At 38.4% G+C, this 20580-nt stretch overlaps 1 protein-coding gene across 10 annotated transcripts in view; it reads right to left on the bottom strand.

Annotated features, from left to right (window-relative positions):
* cadps2 (Ca++-dependent secretion activator 2) overlaps positions 1–20580 on the bottom strand; it is a 194676-nt gene that overhangs the window by 86442 nt on the left and 87654 nt on the right. For all 10 annotated transcript variants that reach the window (XM_067436987.1, XM_067436992.1, XM_067436988.1 and 7 more), the window contains exons 4-6: positions 3144–3224; positions 796–1026; positions 406–527 (exon numbers count right to left, since the gene is read on the bottom strand). In XM_067436987.1, coding sequence (XP_067293088.1) covers positions 406–527; positions 796–1026; positions 3144–3224 — 434 coding nt within the window. The remainder of the gene's footprint in view (positions 1–405; positions 528–795; positions 1027–3143; positions 3225–20580) is intronic.

Genomic DNA, 20580 nt, shown 5'->3' with positions numbered 1-20580 from the left:
GAATTTGCTAACCTTACTTTCCAGTTTACCTTATTTTTTAAAATTTGGGGTTGGTAAGTTTAAAAAAAACGTTTTTAAAGTCTTTTATGCTCACGAAGACTGCATTATTATTTGATCTAAAGCACAGTTAAAACTAATACTGTAATTCATTTCACAATATAAAATAAAATATCCGTTTTCTACAGTATTTGAATATATGTAAAATGTAATTTATTCCTGTGATGCAAAACTGATTTTTCAGCTTCACTACTCCAGTCTTCAGTGTCACATGATCCTTCAGAAATCATTCTAATATGGGATTTGCTCCTCAAGAAACATTATCATTATTGTTGAAAACTGTGAAGCATTTATTTCGGGATTCTTTGATGAATAGAAATAGCTTTTATTTTTGCCATTGTGACTCACTGCGGTCTGGAGGCTTCTGCTTGATCCGTCTGGAGCTTTTCTCCTCCCTCCACTTCCATGGTGCAGTATACAATTCGGTTAGGAGCAACGGATTTCAGCCCCTGCACCTCAATGATCACAATCTGAGTAAAAGACCACATGATCAGACAATTCAGTGACATTTCAACTTAATTTAGATTTCTGACTACTTTTGGTGGGCATGCTTTTTGGCAACTAGCTTTTCATCTAACCCACTGATTCATCCCTAATGAAAGCATGTAGTTTTGAAAATTTCTAATGAAATTGTTTTTTATTCAACCATTCCAATGTTTTGTAGCTGTGTAATGTGATACATTTAAAATTTCATGCAAAATGAAAACAAGATGTAAAGCAATCTTTATCAGTCTCTACCTCAAGACTAAACGACAGCACTACGTCGGATTTGGAGAGAGGCAAGTCGCTCTCATCGCCGATGTCCAGGAAGCTGTTCATGGGTGTGAGTTTGGGCTTGATTTTGGGCTTGAAATCTTTGGCCACAGGCTGGCTCTCCAAATTAGCCATCAGCAGGTTAACGGATGACCTGAGCTCCTCCACGTACATCATCTCCATGTCTTTGGAAATAAACTTTGGGAACTTCCTCTCCTATCGGAAGCAGCATAAAAAACAGAACGAATATTGTGACTGTCAGGTACTCGTTCAGTTGAGTCAACCTTACAATTAGTGCACAATTTGCCATCCTTCCACCCATCTTTTTTTGTGTGGAAAAAACAAAAACGTTTTACATTTAATAACATCTATTCTTATTTTTTTATATGAAATGTTTATTATTTAATGATGGCTCTGGATGGCTCACTAACTAAGTCCACAATATACAAAAAATAGGCCAACTTTATATATATATATATATATATATACATACATACACACACAGTGCCTTGCGAAAGTATTCAGCCCCCTTGAACTTTGCGACCTATTGCCACATTTCAGGCTTCAAACATAAAGGTATAAAACTGTAATTTTTTTGTAAAGAATCAACAACAAGTGGGACACAATCATGAAGTGGAACGAAATATATTGGATATTTCAAAAAAATTTTTTACAAATCAAAAACTTAAAAATTGGGCATGCAAAATTATTCGGCCCCCTTAAGTTAATACTTTGTAGTGCCACCTTTTGCTGCGATTACAGCTGTAAGTCGCTTGGGGTCTCTATCAGTTTTGCACATCGAGAGACTGAAATTTTTGCCCATTCCTCCTTGCAGAACAGCTGGAGCTCAGTGAGGTTGGATGGAGAGCGTTTGTGAACAGCAGTTTTCAGTTCTTTCCACAGATTCTCGATTGGATTCAGGTCTGGACTTTGACTTGGCCATTCTAACACGTGGATATGTTTATTTTTGAACCATTCCATTGTAGATTTTGCTTTATGTTTTGGATCATTGTCTTGTTGGAAGACAAATCTCCGTCCCAGTCTCAGGTCTTCTGCAGACTCCATCAGGTTTTCTTCCGGAATGGTCCTTTATTTGGCTCCATCCATCTTCCCATCAGTTTTAACCATCTTCCCTGCCCTGCTGAAGAAAAGCAGGCCCAAACCATGATGCTGCCACCACCATGTTTGACAGTGGTGTCTTCAGGGTGAGGAGCTGTATTGCTTTTACAGCAAACATAACGTTTTGCATTGTTGCCAAAAAGTTCAATTTTGCTTTCATCTGACCAAAACACCTTCTTCCACGTTTGGTGTGTCTCCCAGGTGGTTTGTGGCAAACTTTAAACAACACTTTTTATGGATATCTTTAAGAAATGGCTTTCTTCTTGCCACTCTTCCATAAAGGCCAGATTTGTGCAGTATACGACTGATTGTTGTCCTATGGACAGAGTCTCCCACCTCAGCTGTAGATCTCTGCAGTTCATCCAGAGTGATCACTGGCCTCTTGGCTGCATCTCTGATCAGTCTTTTCCTTGTATGAGCTGAAAGTTTAGAGGGACGGCCAGGTCTTGGTAGATTTGCAGTGGTCTGATACTCCTTTCATATCAATATTATCGCTTGCACAGTGCTCCTTGGGATGTTTAAAGCTTGTGAAATCTTTTTGTATCCAAATCCGGCTTTAAACTTCTCCACAACAGTATCTCGGACCTGCCTGGTGTGTTCCTTGTTCTTCATGATGCTCTCTGCGCTTTAAACAGACCTCTGAGACTATCACAGTGCAGGTGCATTTATACGGAGACTTGATTACACACAGGTGGATTCTATTTATCATCATTAGTCATTTAGGTCAACATTGGATCATTCAGAGATCCTCACTGAACTTCTGGAGAGAGTTTGCTGCACTTAAAGTAAAGGGGCCGAATAATTTTTCAGTTTTTGATTTGTTAAAAAAGTTTAAAATATCCAATAAATTTCATTCCACTTCATGATTGTGTCCCACTTGTTGTTGATTCTTCACAAAAAATTACAGTTTTATATCTTTATGTTTGAAGCCTGAAATGTGGCAAAAGGTCGCAAAGTTCAAGGGGGCCGGATACTTTCGCAAGGCGATATGATTCACAGAGTCTGACTGGCTAAATGGCTTGTTCGAGACTTTAGTGAATCTTTCAGATGGATCAAGAAGAACCGGGAAACACTGATGTGCACTCTATAATGAACTAATGCCACCTCACAAGATGATATCTACAGTAATTAAAACACATATGGGCGCATATAAATAGACACAAAATCTAGGAAAAAAATTGGTGATTTTAATGTAAAGATAGAAGGTTTCTTACTCTGGCTATTTTCTCGGCCAGCTGCAGTCTCCCGTCCAGCTCTCTGCGGATCTGTGCAGCCTGCTCGTCTACATTGTCCAGCTGCCCGGGGAACAGAAGACAAAGCTTATCTATTTGACACGGTTTCCTAAACTCATTACCCACAGGTAGATCTGGATAGATCAAAGCTGACCGTGGTGAAAAGACAGGAAAGATGAGCTTAATAACTACCATGATTAGTCATGTAATCTCTTTTGAGCCTCGTGAAGCAGCGGCGGTACTTGGACGGGCCATACCGAGGAGATATGAGATCATAAAAACGTTTAATGTCTTTATCTGTTCACTGAGCGGCTCTGGCATGCCCTCAAATGAAGCGTTTTTGGAGTGGCACACAAATACACCCACGCAGCACTGCTGGCATGTTGTCAAGGCAGGGTTTCCTCTCCATGACTGGGAAATCTCTCTGTATCATGCACGCACGCACACACACACACGCACGCACCACCCCCACCGTAGCACTGTTTCCACTTGATAAGCTCTTCTCCCTGCGGCAGCAGTAGGGTGGACTCCGCTCCCATTTCACGCTGCACTATTACTGCACCATACTAGTTCGCTCAGAAAAGTTTTTTTAATTAATTTGCACTTGCTAAGGTTCATACTTGATGATTTGAACAAAGTAATAGGTAACTTGACCAGTACTGTTTGCACTGCAGATTCAGTATGAATGATCACACTAACATGAAGCACATGCAAACATTAATAACCTCACCCCCCAGAACACTCTAGTAACCACCCACACACTATAAACCACCCACAACACCCTAATAACTACCTATAAATCCCTTTAGAATACCCTAGTAACTAGAACATTATTCTTCTAACTAGAACGTTCTGTGACGGATTGCATTGATCATCTGAAGTGTGAGCGCTGCTGGAATGACACTCCTCAAAGTCAAAGCACAAACAGCAGTTAAAGGGATAGTTCACCCAAAAATGAAAATGTGATGTTTATCTGCTTACCCCCAGTGCATCCAACATATAGGTGTGTTTGTTTCTTCAGCAGAACACAAATTAAGATTTTTAACTCCAACCGTTGCAGTCTGCCAGTCATAATGTGAGAAAACGAACAGTATTTGTTATTTTTTTTACCTCATATCCAGATGGATCTCATCTAGTGTTCCTGTTTGGTTACTGTTCGTTTTCTCACAGAAACCCATCGGTTCGTGTCTTAAGACATCAATGTTTCATCACAAGCAGCAGGGGTTTTATGCATGTTGTCGAAGCATGTTTTTTTTTTTTTCTGTCATAGAGTTGTTACCCATTCACATGCATTATGACTGGCAGACTGCAACGGCTGGAGTTAAAAATCTTCATTTGTGTTCTGCTGAAGAAACAAACACACCTACATCTTGGATGCCCTGGGGATAAGCAGATAAACATCACATTTTCATTTTTTGGGTGAACTATCTCTTTAAAGACTGCGGTCAGTATTTGGGGGGGGGGGGGGGGGGGGGCACTCAGTTTCAATCAATCTCATGTCAATCTTGAGTACCTATAGAGTAGTATTGCATCTTTCATATCTCCGAAAAGTCTTTAGTTTTATTATATTTATAAAAGAAATATAGGCTGTACCGAGTCTTTCAGGAAAAAACACAGCGTCTGGAGGCGTATCGTGTGGGCGGAGCTAAAGAATGACGAGCATGCACAAAGCAGTGACGTCCTCAAGCGTGGAGAAGAAAACGCTACCCAGATTCAACTAATACAGATATGATCCAGAATCAGATCCGGAGGCTGAAATAAATTGAACAGGAGAAACAACAACAGCAGGACGTCCGTCTCTGTGGTATGTACTGTATTTAGTGGCCTGTCAACATTTGTTGTTCACTCGTGGTTTATGAGGACATGATTCGGTTTATGGACTATTGTATGCGACTAAACCTTAGCAGTAGCAAGCAAAACGGTTTTGCACGTCAGACTAGTGTAACGTTATACATAGAACAGCAATGGAGTAACGGCTAGCACATTTGAATGACGAAGCACGCTTTGTGAGAACGCTAGGTTTAAGTTTGGGTGGTTTTCCAATAAACAAACTGACACCTATATTGGTTAGCTAAACAAATGTATTTAAATCCACACCATAGATCGCATGCTCCATTGATAAATTAATTAACGCTATACACGATCGTGTTGTTTGATGTTTACTTACGCGATGATAGCCAACAACAGACATTTGAAGCAGTTTTACTCACCGCCTGCTTCCAAAGCAGGACCGTGAAGCTTTATCGTTGGGACCGCTCCGTCAAAAACACACTTCTTTGGTAACATTGTTGATTTCGTGAAGTCCTGACAGCAGTGACCGTGGAGATCCACTTTAGCGACACGACTGAAGCGTGATGTTGTGCCGCTTCTCGTCATTTCTGCATTCAAATCGGTTCAAATGCAGCGCTGCCTTCCCGGAATGCTGTACAGGCGCATTAAAGTCGTTTGATGTCACCCATAGGAATAAAGTGGAGCGCGGCGCAACAGAAGTGTTGCACGGACGAGTGAATCTGCACCTTGAGAGCAGTGTTTATGGGCGTGCATTACGCGCACGCACCCCCTTCTGGGAGAAGAGCCCGTACGGCCCATACAAGGACATTCCGCTCTGTTGACGTCAAGTAGACCCATACTCGAAAAAAACTCTCAGAAACTTGTGAGAAACCGGAAGGAGTATTTTTGACACAGAAATACTCCATCAAATGTCCAACTTAGTTTTTGAAACTTTGTCTATGTTTAGGATGGGAATCCAAGTCTTTCACAGTGTAAAAAGCTCAGTATGCATGAAACAGCATTCCCCCCCCCCTCCCCCCTTAAAGTGGCACCTTATAGTGACAGCGCAAACATCATTTAAATCACCAGATCACATTGGGTTTTAGTAGTATGATTATTTAAAGCATTTTAGATGGTTTATTCTTACACAGGGAGTGCAGAATTATTAGGCAAGTTGTATTTTTGAGGATTAATTTTATTATTGAACAACAATGAACACAAAAAACTCATTATTATCAAAGCTGAATATTTTTTGAAGTTTTAGTTTTAGCTATTTTAGGGGGATATCTGTGTGTGAAGGTGACTATTACTGTGCATAATTATTAGGCAACTTAACAAAAAACAAATGTATACCCATTTCAATTATTTATTTTTACCAGTGAAACCAATTTAACATCTCAACATTCACAAATATACATTTCTGACATTCAAAAACCAAACAAAAACAAATCAGTGACCAATATAGCCACCTTTCTTTGCAAGGACACTCAAAAGCCTGCCATCCATGGATTCTGTCAGTGTTTTGATCTGTTCACCATCAACATTGCGTGAAGAAGCAACCACAGCCTCCCAGACACTGTTCAGAGAGGTGTACAGTTTTCCCTCCTTGTAAATCGCACATTTGATGATGGACCACAGGTTCTCAATGGGGTTCAGATCAGGTGAACAAGGAGGCCATATCATTAGATTTTCTTCTTTTATACCCTTTCTTGCCAGCCACGCTGTGGAGTACTTGGACGCGTCTGATGGAGCATTGTCCTGCATGAAAATCATGTTTTACTTGAAGGATGCAGACTTCTTCCTGTCCCACTGCTTGAAGGTGTCTTCCAGAAACTGGCAGTAGGACTGGGAGTTGAGCTTGACTCCATCCTCAACCTGAAAAGGCCCCACAAGCTCATCTTTGATGATACCAGCCCAAACCAGTACTCCACCTCCACCTTGCTGGCGTCTGAGTCGGACTGGAGCTCTCTGCCCTTTACCAATCCAGCCACGGGCCCATCCATCTGGCCCATCAAGACTCACTCTCATTTCATCAGTCCATAAAACCTTAGAAAAATCAGTCTTGAGACATTTCTTGGCCCAGTCTTGACGTTTCAGCTTGTGTGTCTTGTTCAGTGGTGGTCGACTTTCTGCCTTTCTTACCTTGGCCATGTCTCTGAGTATTGCACACCTTGTGCTTTTGGGCACTCCAGTGATGTTGCAGCTCTGTAATATGGCCAAACTGGTGGCAAGTGGCATCTTGGGAGCTGCACGCTTGACTTTTTTTTTCAGTTCACGGGCAGTTATTTTGCGCCTTGGTTTTTCCACACACTTCTTGCGACCCTGTTGACTATTTTGAATGAAACGCTTGATTGTTCGATGATCACGCTTCAGAAGCTTGGCTATTTTAAGACTGCTGCATCCCTCTGCAATATATCTCACTATTTTTGACTTTTCTGAGCCTGTCAAGTCCTTCTTTTGACCCATTTTGCCAAAGGAAAGGAAGTTGCCTAATAATTATGCACACCTGATATAGGGTGTTGATGTCATTAGACCACACCCCTTCTCATTACAGAGATGCACATCACCTAATATGCTTAATTGGTAGTCGGCTTTCCAGCCTATACAGCTTGGAGTAAGACAACATGCATAACGAGGATGATGTGGTCAAAATACTCATTTGCCTAATAATTCTGCACTCCCTGTATGTATAGTGCATTAATAGCGGGAGAGCAGGGACATTGCATTGAATGCGTGAGAAATTCGCTTTCAGGTGACATTACTGCATTATATCATTATACTATATTGTGTTGAATATAATGTATAAAGATGCAATGGGGGAATATTTGTGGGTCCAGATAATAATACAATAATAATAATAATAATAATAATATTTTAATAATAATAATACAAATAAAAAAACTCTTTACTTTGTCTTGAGTTCATTGATACGTTAAGTATTGTGATTTATATCGAATTGTGACAAGTGTATCGTTACACCCCTAGTATAAAGCTATTCAAAATATCATTCAATGTTAATTTTGATAATCGTATTTAATAATCGCAATTACAATTTCAAGGGGAAAAAAACTAATCAACAATTTTGATTTTTGTCATAATCAACCACCCACAACACCCTATAAACCACCCACAACACCAAAGCAACAAGTAACCACCCAGATCCCAATAAAAAGTTTCCACAACACCCTAGCAACCACCCAGAAAATCATATCAGCGCCTCGGCAACCAAGGATTTTCATTGATCAAATGCCATTTAAATTTTCTTTAGAAATAATCCCATAGATGGAAAATTTCAATAAAACGTACCTGCTTCTGTTCAATGATGATTTTACAATTCAATTCACTGTATAACACAATATTATATTTGAATATATTTCTGATTTCAATTGTTGCATCAAAAAACACTGATCTAAGCAGCAGAAGAACATTCAAAGATCTAGTTTGAGTGAAGCAGTGTGACGGTCTCTGTAATGAGGCCGGGTGATGTCTGCCATGCTTTGCTGAGCCGATCTACAGCTCCCATCACATCAACGTTCATTATCGACTCATTCTATTAACATATGCAAATTCACAAACGCCTCGAAATCTCACAGAAGGAGATGTGTGGGAGAACGCAGACCAGACGAAGGCCTCTTGTCAGCCCGCCGCTGGCCTGGTCACATGTGGGAGGCCTTAATGATGTAGTTAGTCACATCTTCACAGATGGGAAGAGACCAACTGGTGTTTAAAAAAAAGTGCACCTCTGAAACACACAGGAAGTAATGAGAGATAGAAAACCACTGTTAAAAATCCACTAATAATATATCTAATGACCCCACCAACAACAGGAGCTCAAGCTCAGGGTGGGACAAAAAAGCATGTGATAATGGCTGTGGATTTCTGGGAATTGTGAATTACATATCCACTTTGATTGCTACAGCGGGAATAAAGTAAATACACGTGCAAACATCCCCATGGGTTTGACTTCACCGTAGAGGTCTTCATATCTGTCAGTTTGAAGAATATTTTTCATTTAGTGGGAAATGTGGAAATGCATAATTAAAAGAACATTCTAAGGGAATCGAATGAAACATGCATTAGGAGACTGGCCACTAATTAAGTAATAATGGTGCCATCTATAGCAGACAGGTAATTAATGCCTGCGCAAAAGCACATAATCAACAACATTCATGGCTTATTTATAACTAATTAGTGACTAATAACTCCTGTGCTATTTAGACTGTGGGCTACTGTATATGTCTGAATGCACACAGCAAAAAAATGTGCCATTTAATTAAGACAAGGTTGGACCTGTAAGGATCAGGGCCAATCAAATTTTGCTTCAGCTTCACTCGTTGCACTCGTGAATTACAAAAAGTTCCAATGAAATGACCCATCTGTAACTGCCACAAAATACCACAAGAAGTAATTTATTTTCCCAATGATTTGCTCTTGATTGAAATTGAGCTGCTATAAAATCTGTATAAAATAATGTTTTCTTTAAAAATACACATTTAAAAAAAATGTGTAAAATGACACATAAGTAGAATATAATTTAATAGTAACAATAATTATTATTTTTAGTGTTGTTGTTATTATTATTATTATTATTATTATTATTATTATTATTATTATTATTAACAAGAAAAAACAATATTTGGAATTTTATTTTTCATTTATGCAATTTAATTTTTAATTTACATAAATATAATCATTTTTTTAATTTAATCCCTTAATCCATTAAAAACAGATGGTAAAATAGGATTAGTGATTTTATTTCCAATTTTGTAATTAATATAATATAATGAATACAATTAAATGTAATATTAAATATAATATAATATAATATAATATAATATAATATAATATAATATAATATAATATAATATAATATAATATAATATAATATAATATAATATAATATGGAACAGTCCATCATCTCTGTGACTCTACACAGTAGAAGCGGGGATGGATGTATGGATGGATGAATATTTAAAGGAATATTTGTACCTTTATCATTTTTGTACTTACATTTTAAAATTTAAATAATTTAAATGAATTTAAAACAGATGCTAAAATAAGATAAGTAATCTTATTTATAATTGTCATGTCCAAGTTCTGACCATTTGAGGTTGTTCTTGTCTTTATTAAGCAAATTTTGGAAATCTTTTATGACTGGCGGTTTGACAGTTTGAAATGTCCCCAGCCGAGCAGATAATTCTGTCGTGAATTGCTGGTTTTGACAGCCAGAATGACCACGTCAGCCATTTCCCAGCACAATGACGCAAACAGTGGCTGAATAAAGAATAATAAAACTGCCAAAACACGGACAGCTGCACGGACATCCCACTGAAATATACCAGCGGCACAGCGCAGCAGGTTAGTGTTCATAATGCATTAAAATGGCTTCATTGTGGCTTTCTTCGAGGAGAACGTCCTCAATCACCTCCCAGAGCCACACACATATGCACACCAGATTCTTTTCTGTTGCAGTGTTACCAACTTGTTCTTTAGCTGCTCTATTTTGGTTAGTTTGGCAACAATTTCTATGACAACAAGCCTTAGGATTGCCCTATAAGGGAAGACGTCACCAGCCTGGAGAGAAACATGCCGCTGTCACGCTCTAATCTTCCTCGAGCTTTCTTTACCCCCTCATCTAAATTAGCAAACCAATTAAACGGCAGTCGTCTCAAGTCACCCAGCTTTATTCTCGCAGGAAACTGGAGGGAAAAAAAAGCATGGGCTTTCTTTCTAGTCCTGTCCACTTTGAATATTCACAATAAATATCTAATGATTTTGTTAGCCATATTGCCATTGCTTTTTATTTGGTTGAGAATACTAGCTTTCATTTTTTGTTTTAAAGGGTTAGTTCACCCAAAAATGCAATTTATGTAATTAATGACTCACCCTAATGTCGTTCCACACCCGTAAGAACTCCGTTCATCTTTGGAACACAGTTTAAGATATTTTATATTTAGTCCGAGAGCGTATCTAATAGTGTTGTAGTACTCGAGATCGGTCTTTTAAAGGTCTTGGTCTCGTCTCGGTATCGACCGCATTTTTACTCGGTCTCGTCTCGGTCTCGGGCGAAGATGACTCGGGATTTTGTCTCAAGACCGGTCAAGACCACAGCTGAAGGCATATAAAGAGCAGAGAACTCCACCCTGCGCGCACTCTCTCTGTCTTCAAAATAAGTACATAAGCTCTCTCTGATAGGCTACTTCACATATTAAGCTAAATCAAAAGATCAGAAAACCGAATCCATGTTGAACGTTGCGCGTTCGGACTTCGGACAACTGTTTTGAAGTACCGCTTGGTGTGAATTGCGCTCAAAAAACGTTTGACCAGCTAAACAGCTGACATAAATCATACATTAAATAAACAGGAAACAATTTCTATCCAGTTATGAAGTGTTTTCTGTGTGACAAACCTTCCGCGATGTTCTGACAGCCGTGATTCACACACAACGGGTCTGCTAATGTCCGATTCACGACCAAATGACTCATTTGAACCGAATCATTTTAACGACGGTAATAAGAACTGATCTGTTCAACAATGAATGAACTGAACGAATCAGTTTAATCATTTACTCAGAACACCTCAGAAATGAGAACGCAAGTGTGCTTACCCAATTTAGCAAGAGTGGAGAGTAAGATTTATTAGTTTTAACTATCCACAGTATTTCAGCTTATGTATGTTGAATGTGTAGTAAAATAAACAGTCTAAAATCATTTAGAGGTGAAAACAAACAGTTGTTTGTTAGCTAGCTGATCATTTTATTAAATTGTATATGGCAGAAAATGTGGCTATTTGTTTACTGTTAATGCTATTTCTAATTTTGATATGATTATGTACCAAAACAATTCAACCTGTTGGAACAAAAGAAACATCAAGATAAGAGATCATACATAATATGAGATATAACATAAGATAATAAAAAATGATTGTTTAGTTGCATTTTAAAAAAAAAGGTGTGTGTGTGTAGGTCTGTCAGCCACCACCAAAGACCATTTTTGACCCAGGAAAAACCCTGCACATGTGAGATATTTGTTAAATCAAACTGTAGTTAATCAAAAAATGCAAGTACAGGGTTTCTTTTCCTTGTTGTTGCACAATAAAGCTGCACAATAACATTTTCAATTTGTAAATGAAAAATATGTACATATGTAAAATAATTTGCTTAAGCAGCATACTAATGCATATCTGTATGATACATATTCCACCTCCTGTTATTCACATTCATTTAAGACATAATGGACTGTGTCTGAGATTAATACCTCATCCAGATTAGCATTTTTAGGGAACTTTGAGTTTTAAAATGGGATTGAGTGCTTTTCACAAAACAAAACACAAAACTCTGTTAGTGTCAGTTTGGTGTTTGTGTCCACCATAGACTGTAAACAATATGAACACGTCGTCTTCAGTGCCTCCCATTGACGAAAAGTTAAGTGTTATTTGCTTATAGAAGAAAAAGATTAATTCCCACAAAGCTGCAATGCCTTTTGATTATTTTATCAAAACTTCTCTCATGGTACACTTACACTTACACACCCACACATACGAGAGAAGTGCCAATCATATGCATATTCCACATTTTATCATAAGTGTGGGGACATGCACTGGTCTCGGTCTTGACTCGGTCTCGGCCTGTCTTGGTCTTGGTCTTGACTCGGTCTCGGCCCTTCAAAGTCTTGGTCTTGTCTTGGTCACGGCCCTTCAAAGTCTTGGTCTTGTCTTGGTCTCGGTTTAGGTGGTCTTGACTACAACACTAGTATCTAAGTCTATGCACACTTTACTGTCCATGTCCACTAAGGGAATAAAAACATCATCACAGTAGTCCATATGTGACATCAGTTGGTTAATTAGAATCTCTTGAAGCATCGAAAATACATTTTGGTCCAAAAATAACAAAAACTACGACTTTATTCAGCATTGTCTTCTCTTCTGCGTTTGTTTTTAATCCTCAAATAAAGATTTGAACAGTCATGAATCAGCGGATTGATTCAGGATTCGGATCGCGTGTAAAACTCCCGAAATGCTGAAATCACGTGACACTGGCGATCCGAATCATGAATCGATACACTGATTCATAACCATTCTAATCTTTAATTGAGGATTGAAAACAAACCCTGTCAGACAGATATGAGTATCGCTGTGCTGTCAGAGGCGGTAATTCATTACCGATTCCTGGTGGCTCACCTGCCGGCGCGTCCTCCGGCCCGAGGCAGCGAGCTAACGAGAGATGACAGGGTGGCAAGAGCGCAAGGCCAGGCTGAATGTGTTCATTAGAAAGAGTATGACAGGTGCTGAGAAGAGAACAGGGAGGGCTGAGCTACAGCGACGAGCCTCTCTGATCAGAAGGGCACAGCTGGATTTCTCAATGTGTCCACCTGAGGCACGGCCCGCCTACCTATCTGCCCAACCAGATGTCCCAAACCTCACAGGGTGCTTTATTTAATGATCAGCTGACCGACTTAATGCGGTCATCTATGGTTGACCATGAGATGACGTGAATTACATTATTAGTTTCCCATGATTTTCTTTCCATTTCCGTCTTTTAATCAAATTAATTCTGAGTTAAATAAACATTTTGCTAAAATATGTTATGTTAGAAATTAAGTGTAGGTTTAAATTTCTACATGTGAAACGAGTAATCAAACAGTAAAGGCACTATTGTTGGAATAGCCTATTAATGTAATATAATTACTATGTTACCGCGAGTGAATGCGTGTTCCTCATAACTTGCACATTTTAAGTTAACATTTTGTGCTTTTGTTTTTATTTATAATCATTTTTTTATTTAGTGGTTTAATTTATTTCTGCTTTAGTAAGCAATCAGTTGTTTTTTGGCATTTAAACATTACTAATAATACACACTTAGTTGCTTAAACAATCTTTGTCAAGAATATACCTGTTTGTTCAGTTTGAACTGTTCTTGTTTCCATTTGTTTAATTTTTACAAGCACTAAATTAACATTGTAAAATGTGTAAAATAACACAGTCACATTACACGCTTTTAACATTAAATAAAGCACATAAACATTACCTTGTACTATTAATGCCAGGTTTTGTGTTGTTGTTCCAGCTGCGACCGTGATCTCTAAAATAGAATCATTGTGTGCCACCGTTACGTCTGGTTAGGACAAAAACGAATTAACATGGAACCTCTTATCGCGTTTAATGGTGTTGCGCCTTGAGTAGTTAATTTGTGTTTGTGTAATGTGTTACTTTACTCATTACTTTAAAAAGTAATCTGATTATGTAACTAGTTAACATCAAGTTACTGTTAGTTGACTTTGCTATTTGTAAACAGTGATTTAATGGATAGTCACATGTCACATCCCCTTGGCTTTGAGTTGTTCCTTATAAAATGTTGGGTTTTTATCAGTCACAAATTAGCTATTTCTGATATTAATAAACATTAATCAATGTTTAATGTTTCAATTACAACAGAACTTTATTTTTTTTAGCAAACCTTCCTTTATGTCTCAACATTTGATGACTCCAAATTACATGAATATTTGAGAGTTTTGGTTAAGGTCTTTTTGCGCAATTTTTTTTAGATTTTTAAGTAAACTCTTTAAAAATTTGTCTCACGGTCATTTCAGTTCCACAATGTGTTCCGTTTTTGACAGGAAGAATGTTTCTGTAAACGTTGCATTGACACAAAATTGCTGACTGATGAATTTCTGGACTGCAAAGTACTGTTAAAAATGATGCATAGCCAATCAAATTATTAACAAATAAACGTTTAATTGGCCCTTTTTAACAGATTTCAGTCGGAGTAGGATTTACTAGCGCCAAAGGAATCTGCAAAATTAATACATGTAAATTAAATCTTCATGACAAATTCATGATGAATTAAATCAAGTCCTGTCCTACATTTTTTCTCTCGGATGTACATCACAAAATGGAAAATGCTATATTTTATCACAGCCTTCCCAGTTTGCCACTGCTGTATTAAAATTGGTACCGTCAATTATTATTATTTTAGCATCCAAATACACATTCCAAAATATTGTCCATTGCTCTTTACTTCTCATTACCTTCTGTCTGTCTGTACCTACAGTCAATCATCATCAGTCAATCTCACTTAATCTGTTTACTTCCTGTGTTATTATTGATCTTTTTTAGTTTCCTGGATCTCCTGTCTTCATCCTCCTTCACCTCTACTCAAACACATCAGTCTTTCCCATATTCTGTCACTTCTCTGCACTCATCTGCCTCTGTCTCCTAGTCCTGTTATATATCTTCCTCTTCCTTTGTATGACACCCTCCACTTACTGACATTTCAATTGTTATGCTTCCAGTCTCTTTCAGTTCCCCCCTGTCTCTTTCCTTGGCATTCATTCAGTAAAAGAATTTGACACCGGGTGGAGCAGCTATCAGAGAAAAACACTTAAGCGTTTAAAGCAAGAAAGATCGAGCTGAAAATCATAAAGAACAATGCACAACGTGTTAAATAAGTGTTTGGCAGTGAAAATGATATATGAGATTTATCCAGGAAATGTGGCTTTGAATGCAGGTACATTATTGTGATTGACAACATAAAACGCTGTTATTTGGGTCGTCACATGGTGTAATATTAATCTGAACATGCAATATATCAAAAACAGACACTCTGCTCTTAAACAAACAAACAAAAAAAAGTCTATCTTCATGCGTTCAATGTAGGTCTTTAGCAAAAAACACATTTTTTCAAAGACTAAATGCACATCGGATTCAGAACGATGATCAGAACATAGAGAGTAGACAACACCCCCAAAGCTTCACAGTCTCGTCATTTAGTAACATTATGCATTTTTGATTTATATGCTGTTACATGATGTTGATGATCGTGTTATTTCACATATGCATATGATTACATATGCTATAGCTTGTTTCTGCATCATGTTCGCATGTGCTTTGATCAGGAGATTCAGTAGTCTTTCAGAAGATGTGTAATAGCGCCCCTAGCGTCTAACAGTAAAAACACTGAAAATTGCAGAAGCGTTTTCTCACAAATTAACTTCACATTAATGGCAGGGAAAGAGTTAATTGAGAGAATACAGTATTTACAGGTCCTTTTAAAAAAATTAGCATATTGTGATAAAGTTAATTATTTTCCATAATGTAATGATAAAAATTAAACTTTCCTATATTTTAGATTCATTGCACACCAACTGAAATATTTCAGGTCTTTTATTGTTTTAATACTGATGATTTTGGCATACAGCTCATGAAAACCCAAAATTCCTGTCTCAAAAAATTAGCATATCATGAAAAGGTTCTCTAAACGAGCTATTAACCTAATCATCTGAATCAACAAATTAACTCTAAACACCTGCAAAAGATTCCTGAGGCTTTTAAAAACTCCCAGCTTGGTTCATTACTCAAAACCGCAATCATGGGTAAGACTGCCGACCTGACTGCTGTCCGGAAGGCCATCATTGACACCCTCAAGCGAGAGGGTAAGACACAGAAAGAAATTTCTGAACGAATAGGCTGTTCCCAGAGTGCTGTATCAAGGCACCTCAGTGGGAAGTCTGTGCGAAGGAAAAAGTGTGGCAAAAAACGCTGCGCAACGAGAAGAGGTGACTTCCTCCCTGAGGAAGATTGTGGAGAAGGACCGATTCCAGACCTTGGGGGACCTGCCGAAGCAGTGGACTGAGTCTGGAGTAGAAACATCCAGAGCCACCCTGCACAGGCGTGTGTAGAAAATGGGCTACAGGTGCCGCATTCCCCAGGTCAAGCCACTTTTGAACCAGAAACAGCGGCAGAAGCGCCTGACCTGGGCTACAGAGAAGCAGCACTGGACTGTTGCTCAAATTTTGCATGTCATTCGGAATGACAAGAGTCTGGAGGAAGACTGGGGAGAAGGAAATGCCAAAATGCCTGAAGTCCAGTGTCAAGTACCCACAGTCAGTGATGGTCTGGGGTGCCATGTCAGCTGCTGGTGTTGGTCCACTGTGTTTTATCAAGGGCAGGGTCAATACAGCTAGCTATCAGGAGATTTTGGAGCACTTCATGCTTCCATCTGCTGAAAAGCTTTATGGAGATGAAGATTTGGTTTTTCAGCACGACCTGACACCTGCTCACAGGGCCAAAACCACTGGTAAATGGTTTACTGACCATGGTATTACTGTGCTCAATTGGCCTGCCAACTCTCCTGACCTGAACCCCATAGAGAATCTGTGGGATATTTGTGAAGAGAAAGTTGAGAGACGCAAGACCCAACACTCTGGATGAGCTATCGAAGCATCCTGGGCCTCCATAACACCTCAGCAGTGCCACAGGCTGATCGCCTCCATGCCACGCCGCATTGAAGCAGTCATTTCTGCAAAAGGATTCCCGACCAAGTATTGAGTGCATAACTGAACATAATTATTTGAAGATTGCCTTTTTTTGTATTAAGAACACTTTTCTTTTATTGGTCGGATGAAATATGCTAATTTTTTGAGATGCCAAAATCACCATTATTAAAACAATATTGTATATATTTCATGAAATTAAAGTACGAAAGTTTAATTTGTATCATTACATTATGGAAAATAATGAACTTTATCACAATATGCAAATTTTTGGAGAAGGACCTGTATTTCTTGATGTTTAAAAAAAATTAATGGGCAATTTTATGCATAAATTACCAATATTCAGCCTTATGAAAGATCCAACTTCGTCCTAGTTTAAACAGACACATTATGCATAAATTACATATATTACATATGCATAAATTACCAATATTCAGCACTTTGAAAGATAAAACTTCTTTAAACGGCCCCTCTTTAAACGGACAAACGTGCAAGTAATTGTGAATGTACAAGATTAACAGCAAGCTGGTGAGTCAATGTGCAGGAGTGTAAGATAATAATCAATGAAGGAAATGGCCAAGGATGGAAAGATCCAAGAATAGCTCTCACTGACCCCCTTCCCCCTTTTTTCACCATATCCTCTCATTTCTTCTTCCTTTTTTATATTTAACAAGCCATCCACATCTCATTTAAACATTATAGTTTAAAAATCCAGATGAGTCTGGATTGTCAAGTCGATTAGTGAGACTGCCTGCACACACCGTGGCAACATAAACAGCACTAGCTAGTACAATTTTTTGTTTTCTCGCCAAAACTGATGTACTATTTTATTTATATTAGTGCTGTCAAATCTATTAATCGCGATTAACTAACTACTCTCCCTCTCTTTGCATGTGTGTATTTTACTCTCCCTCTCTGTAACAACGCTCCCAGCAAAGCAACGGTGAGTTGTGCGCCTTCACACTAGAGTTTACGGTACGTCAAATACAGGTCCACTGCGCATCCGCTGAACTGAACTGAAATAGACCGATCGCTTAACGGAGAGTAACTGATAAGTGTTCAGCGAGTGAAAATATATCTATGCTAAACTTATTCTTAGCCTCTAAGACACACACAATGGCGAGTAAAATCTAAGTATTTATTAGCCAACGGCTGATGATAGATATTATGCAGGGTGCAGGGATCCACCAGTGGTTAGAGCAGATTTTTCTATGGGATTTTACACTTATGTGAAATGGTCAATGGTAAACAACCTGACGATACTTAAAAGTTTTGATTTATTTACAAAAATTTACATTTTTTAAGAAGACAGTCTGTTCTTAAGATGACTAAGGGTGCTTTCACACCTGCCTCATTTAGTTCGGTTGAATCGTACTAGAGTTCGTTTCCCTCTTTGGTGCGGTTCGTTTGGTCAGGTCTGAAAGCAGCAATCACACTTGGGTGCGCACCAAAAGCGGACCAAACAAGAGGTGGTCTCGGTACGATTTCAAACGAACTCTGGAGCGGTTTGTTTGTGGTGAGAACGTGATCCGACCTCGAACAGAACCAACTGCAAAAGTACTGATCATTTTTGGACTGAACCAGCTGCCGTAGTTAGCTGCGCTGACATTGTGTGCATGATATTATTACCTGATAGATCGTTGGCAATATTTTCAGAAGATGAGCATGTCAAGAGTTAATAATTAATGCACGCCTCCTCTTGAAGTGACGAGAGATGCGCGCTCGCCGTCTGCAGTGCATTAGAACGTTGGTTTCATGTCGCATCCGCGCTTCATTATAGAAATGTTTTGTTTGCATACTGTGGTAAATACACACAGTGTAGGAGATTATGGCCAGGGACAAAACTGGCCCGCGCAGTCGTGTTTTTGCAGTTTGCTAGCTTTGCCTCTTCTGTTGGCAAACAGAAGAGGCAATTTTTGGCAATTTTCCCACACGTAAATTCTGACCAATCGAAAAGCAGTTTAGGAAATACGCCATGGCCAATGAGTGATGTGGATGTTGTCACGTGCCTGCGTTTTGGTTCGTTTCAACTGGTTCGGACCAAAGCAATCAGTGTGGTGTGAAAAGGAACCAAAAAAGCTGAAAAATGCAACAATGTATAATTGTTTGCCCTTGGTTCGGACCAAATGAACCGAACTAGAGATGTGAAAGCACCCTAATTAAATCTGAAAATGCACTGTTCTTCATATTCTAGTTCGGTCCAGTCATTATCTCCCAGTCTGTTTGCTTTGCCCTACAGTATTCCTTGTATTTTTTACAACACTACTCATAAATTTACACTACTTTGCCCTTTAAACACATGCGCATAAGTGATTTATCAAATGCTGAGCCACCAGTGAATGCCGATTCTAACATGCAAGCAAACAAACTTTTAAATGTCAGCTGACACAGATCCATAAAATTCACACAGGTGCGTAAATTCTTAATAAGCACCGGTCCGAGAGAGATTAGCACCAGCAGTTCAAGCCTGATTTGATTGGAACAATGCAGCAATTTCACCTGAGTCTACAACAATATAAGGTACAAAAAGAGATTCCGGAAATGTACATGGAGATCTGTGTGTAAGCTTTTAGAAAACTGCACGCTGCCTTCTGAATTGTAGATATGCAGTTTAAAAGCAATGCAGTGCTACAGATCTGACATATGCAGATGAAATGAGCCCTGCATGAAACAAATTAACTCGGGGGCACACCATTTAAACCGAACCCCCCACCCCACACACACACACACACTTTTCGTGATTAATTTTTTTTTGGAAATGTTATGTTAGATAATTCCACTTCAAAAGGAATGTTCCCGGTCCAATACAAGTTTAAGTTTTTCTGTTAAAGCAAGCGAAATTGTGTTTATAATAATGCTTTCACAATGAAAGTCTATGCAGCATCACACTACACTTGGATTCATGTTGAAACACACAGTTTTAATATTATTGCCACAATACTTCAACATTAGGTGTGTTAAATTGAGGCTAGCATAACAAAATTGCTTACTAACCTGGTCTGTCCAATTATAGCGTATAACCAATAGACTACTTTCAACCTACAGCAGCAATAGCTCAAATAAAACACATTTTTGTTTATTAGTCACATGCACTGCATATTTCAGCTTTTCAGAACACTTGCCCTATAGACTTCCATTGTAAGCATGTTACTGTTAATGTGATTTTTGCTTGTTATTAAGGGATGAAATTATTTGTTTTATCCCTTGTATTGAACCAATAACAGTATCTGAAGGCAAAGGAGAATAGCTACAGTGTTATGATAATATGATAACAGCAAACGAAAAAATATGATAACAGCAAATAAATACATCGGGAATTATTTTTTAAAATACAAAATATATTTAGATAAAACATATTTAAATAAATCTATATAAATAAA

Source organism: Pseudorasbora parva, chromosome 25, assembly GCF_024679245.1.
Source record: "Pseudorasbora parva isolate DD20220531a chromosome 25, ASM2467924v1, whole genome shotgun sequence".
Taxonomy (NCBI): Eukaryota; Metazoa; Chordata; class Actinopteri; order Cypriniformes; family Gobionidae; genus Pseudorasbora; species Pseudorasbora parva.
The sequence above is the reverse complement of the archived record's forward strand: the minus strand, read 5'-3'. Positions and strand labels throughout refer to the sequence as shown.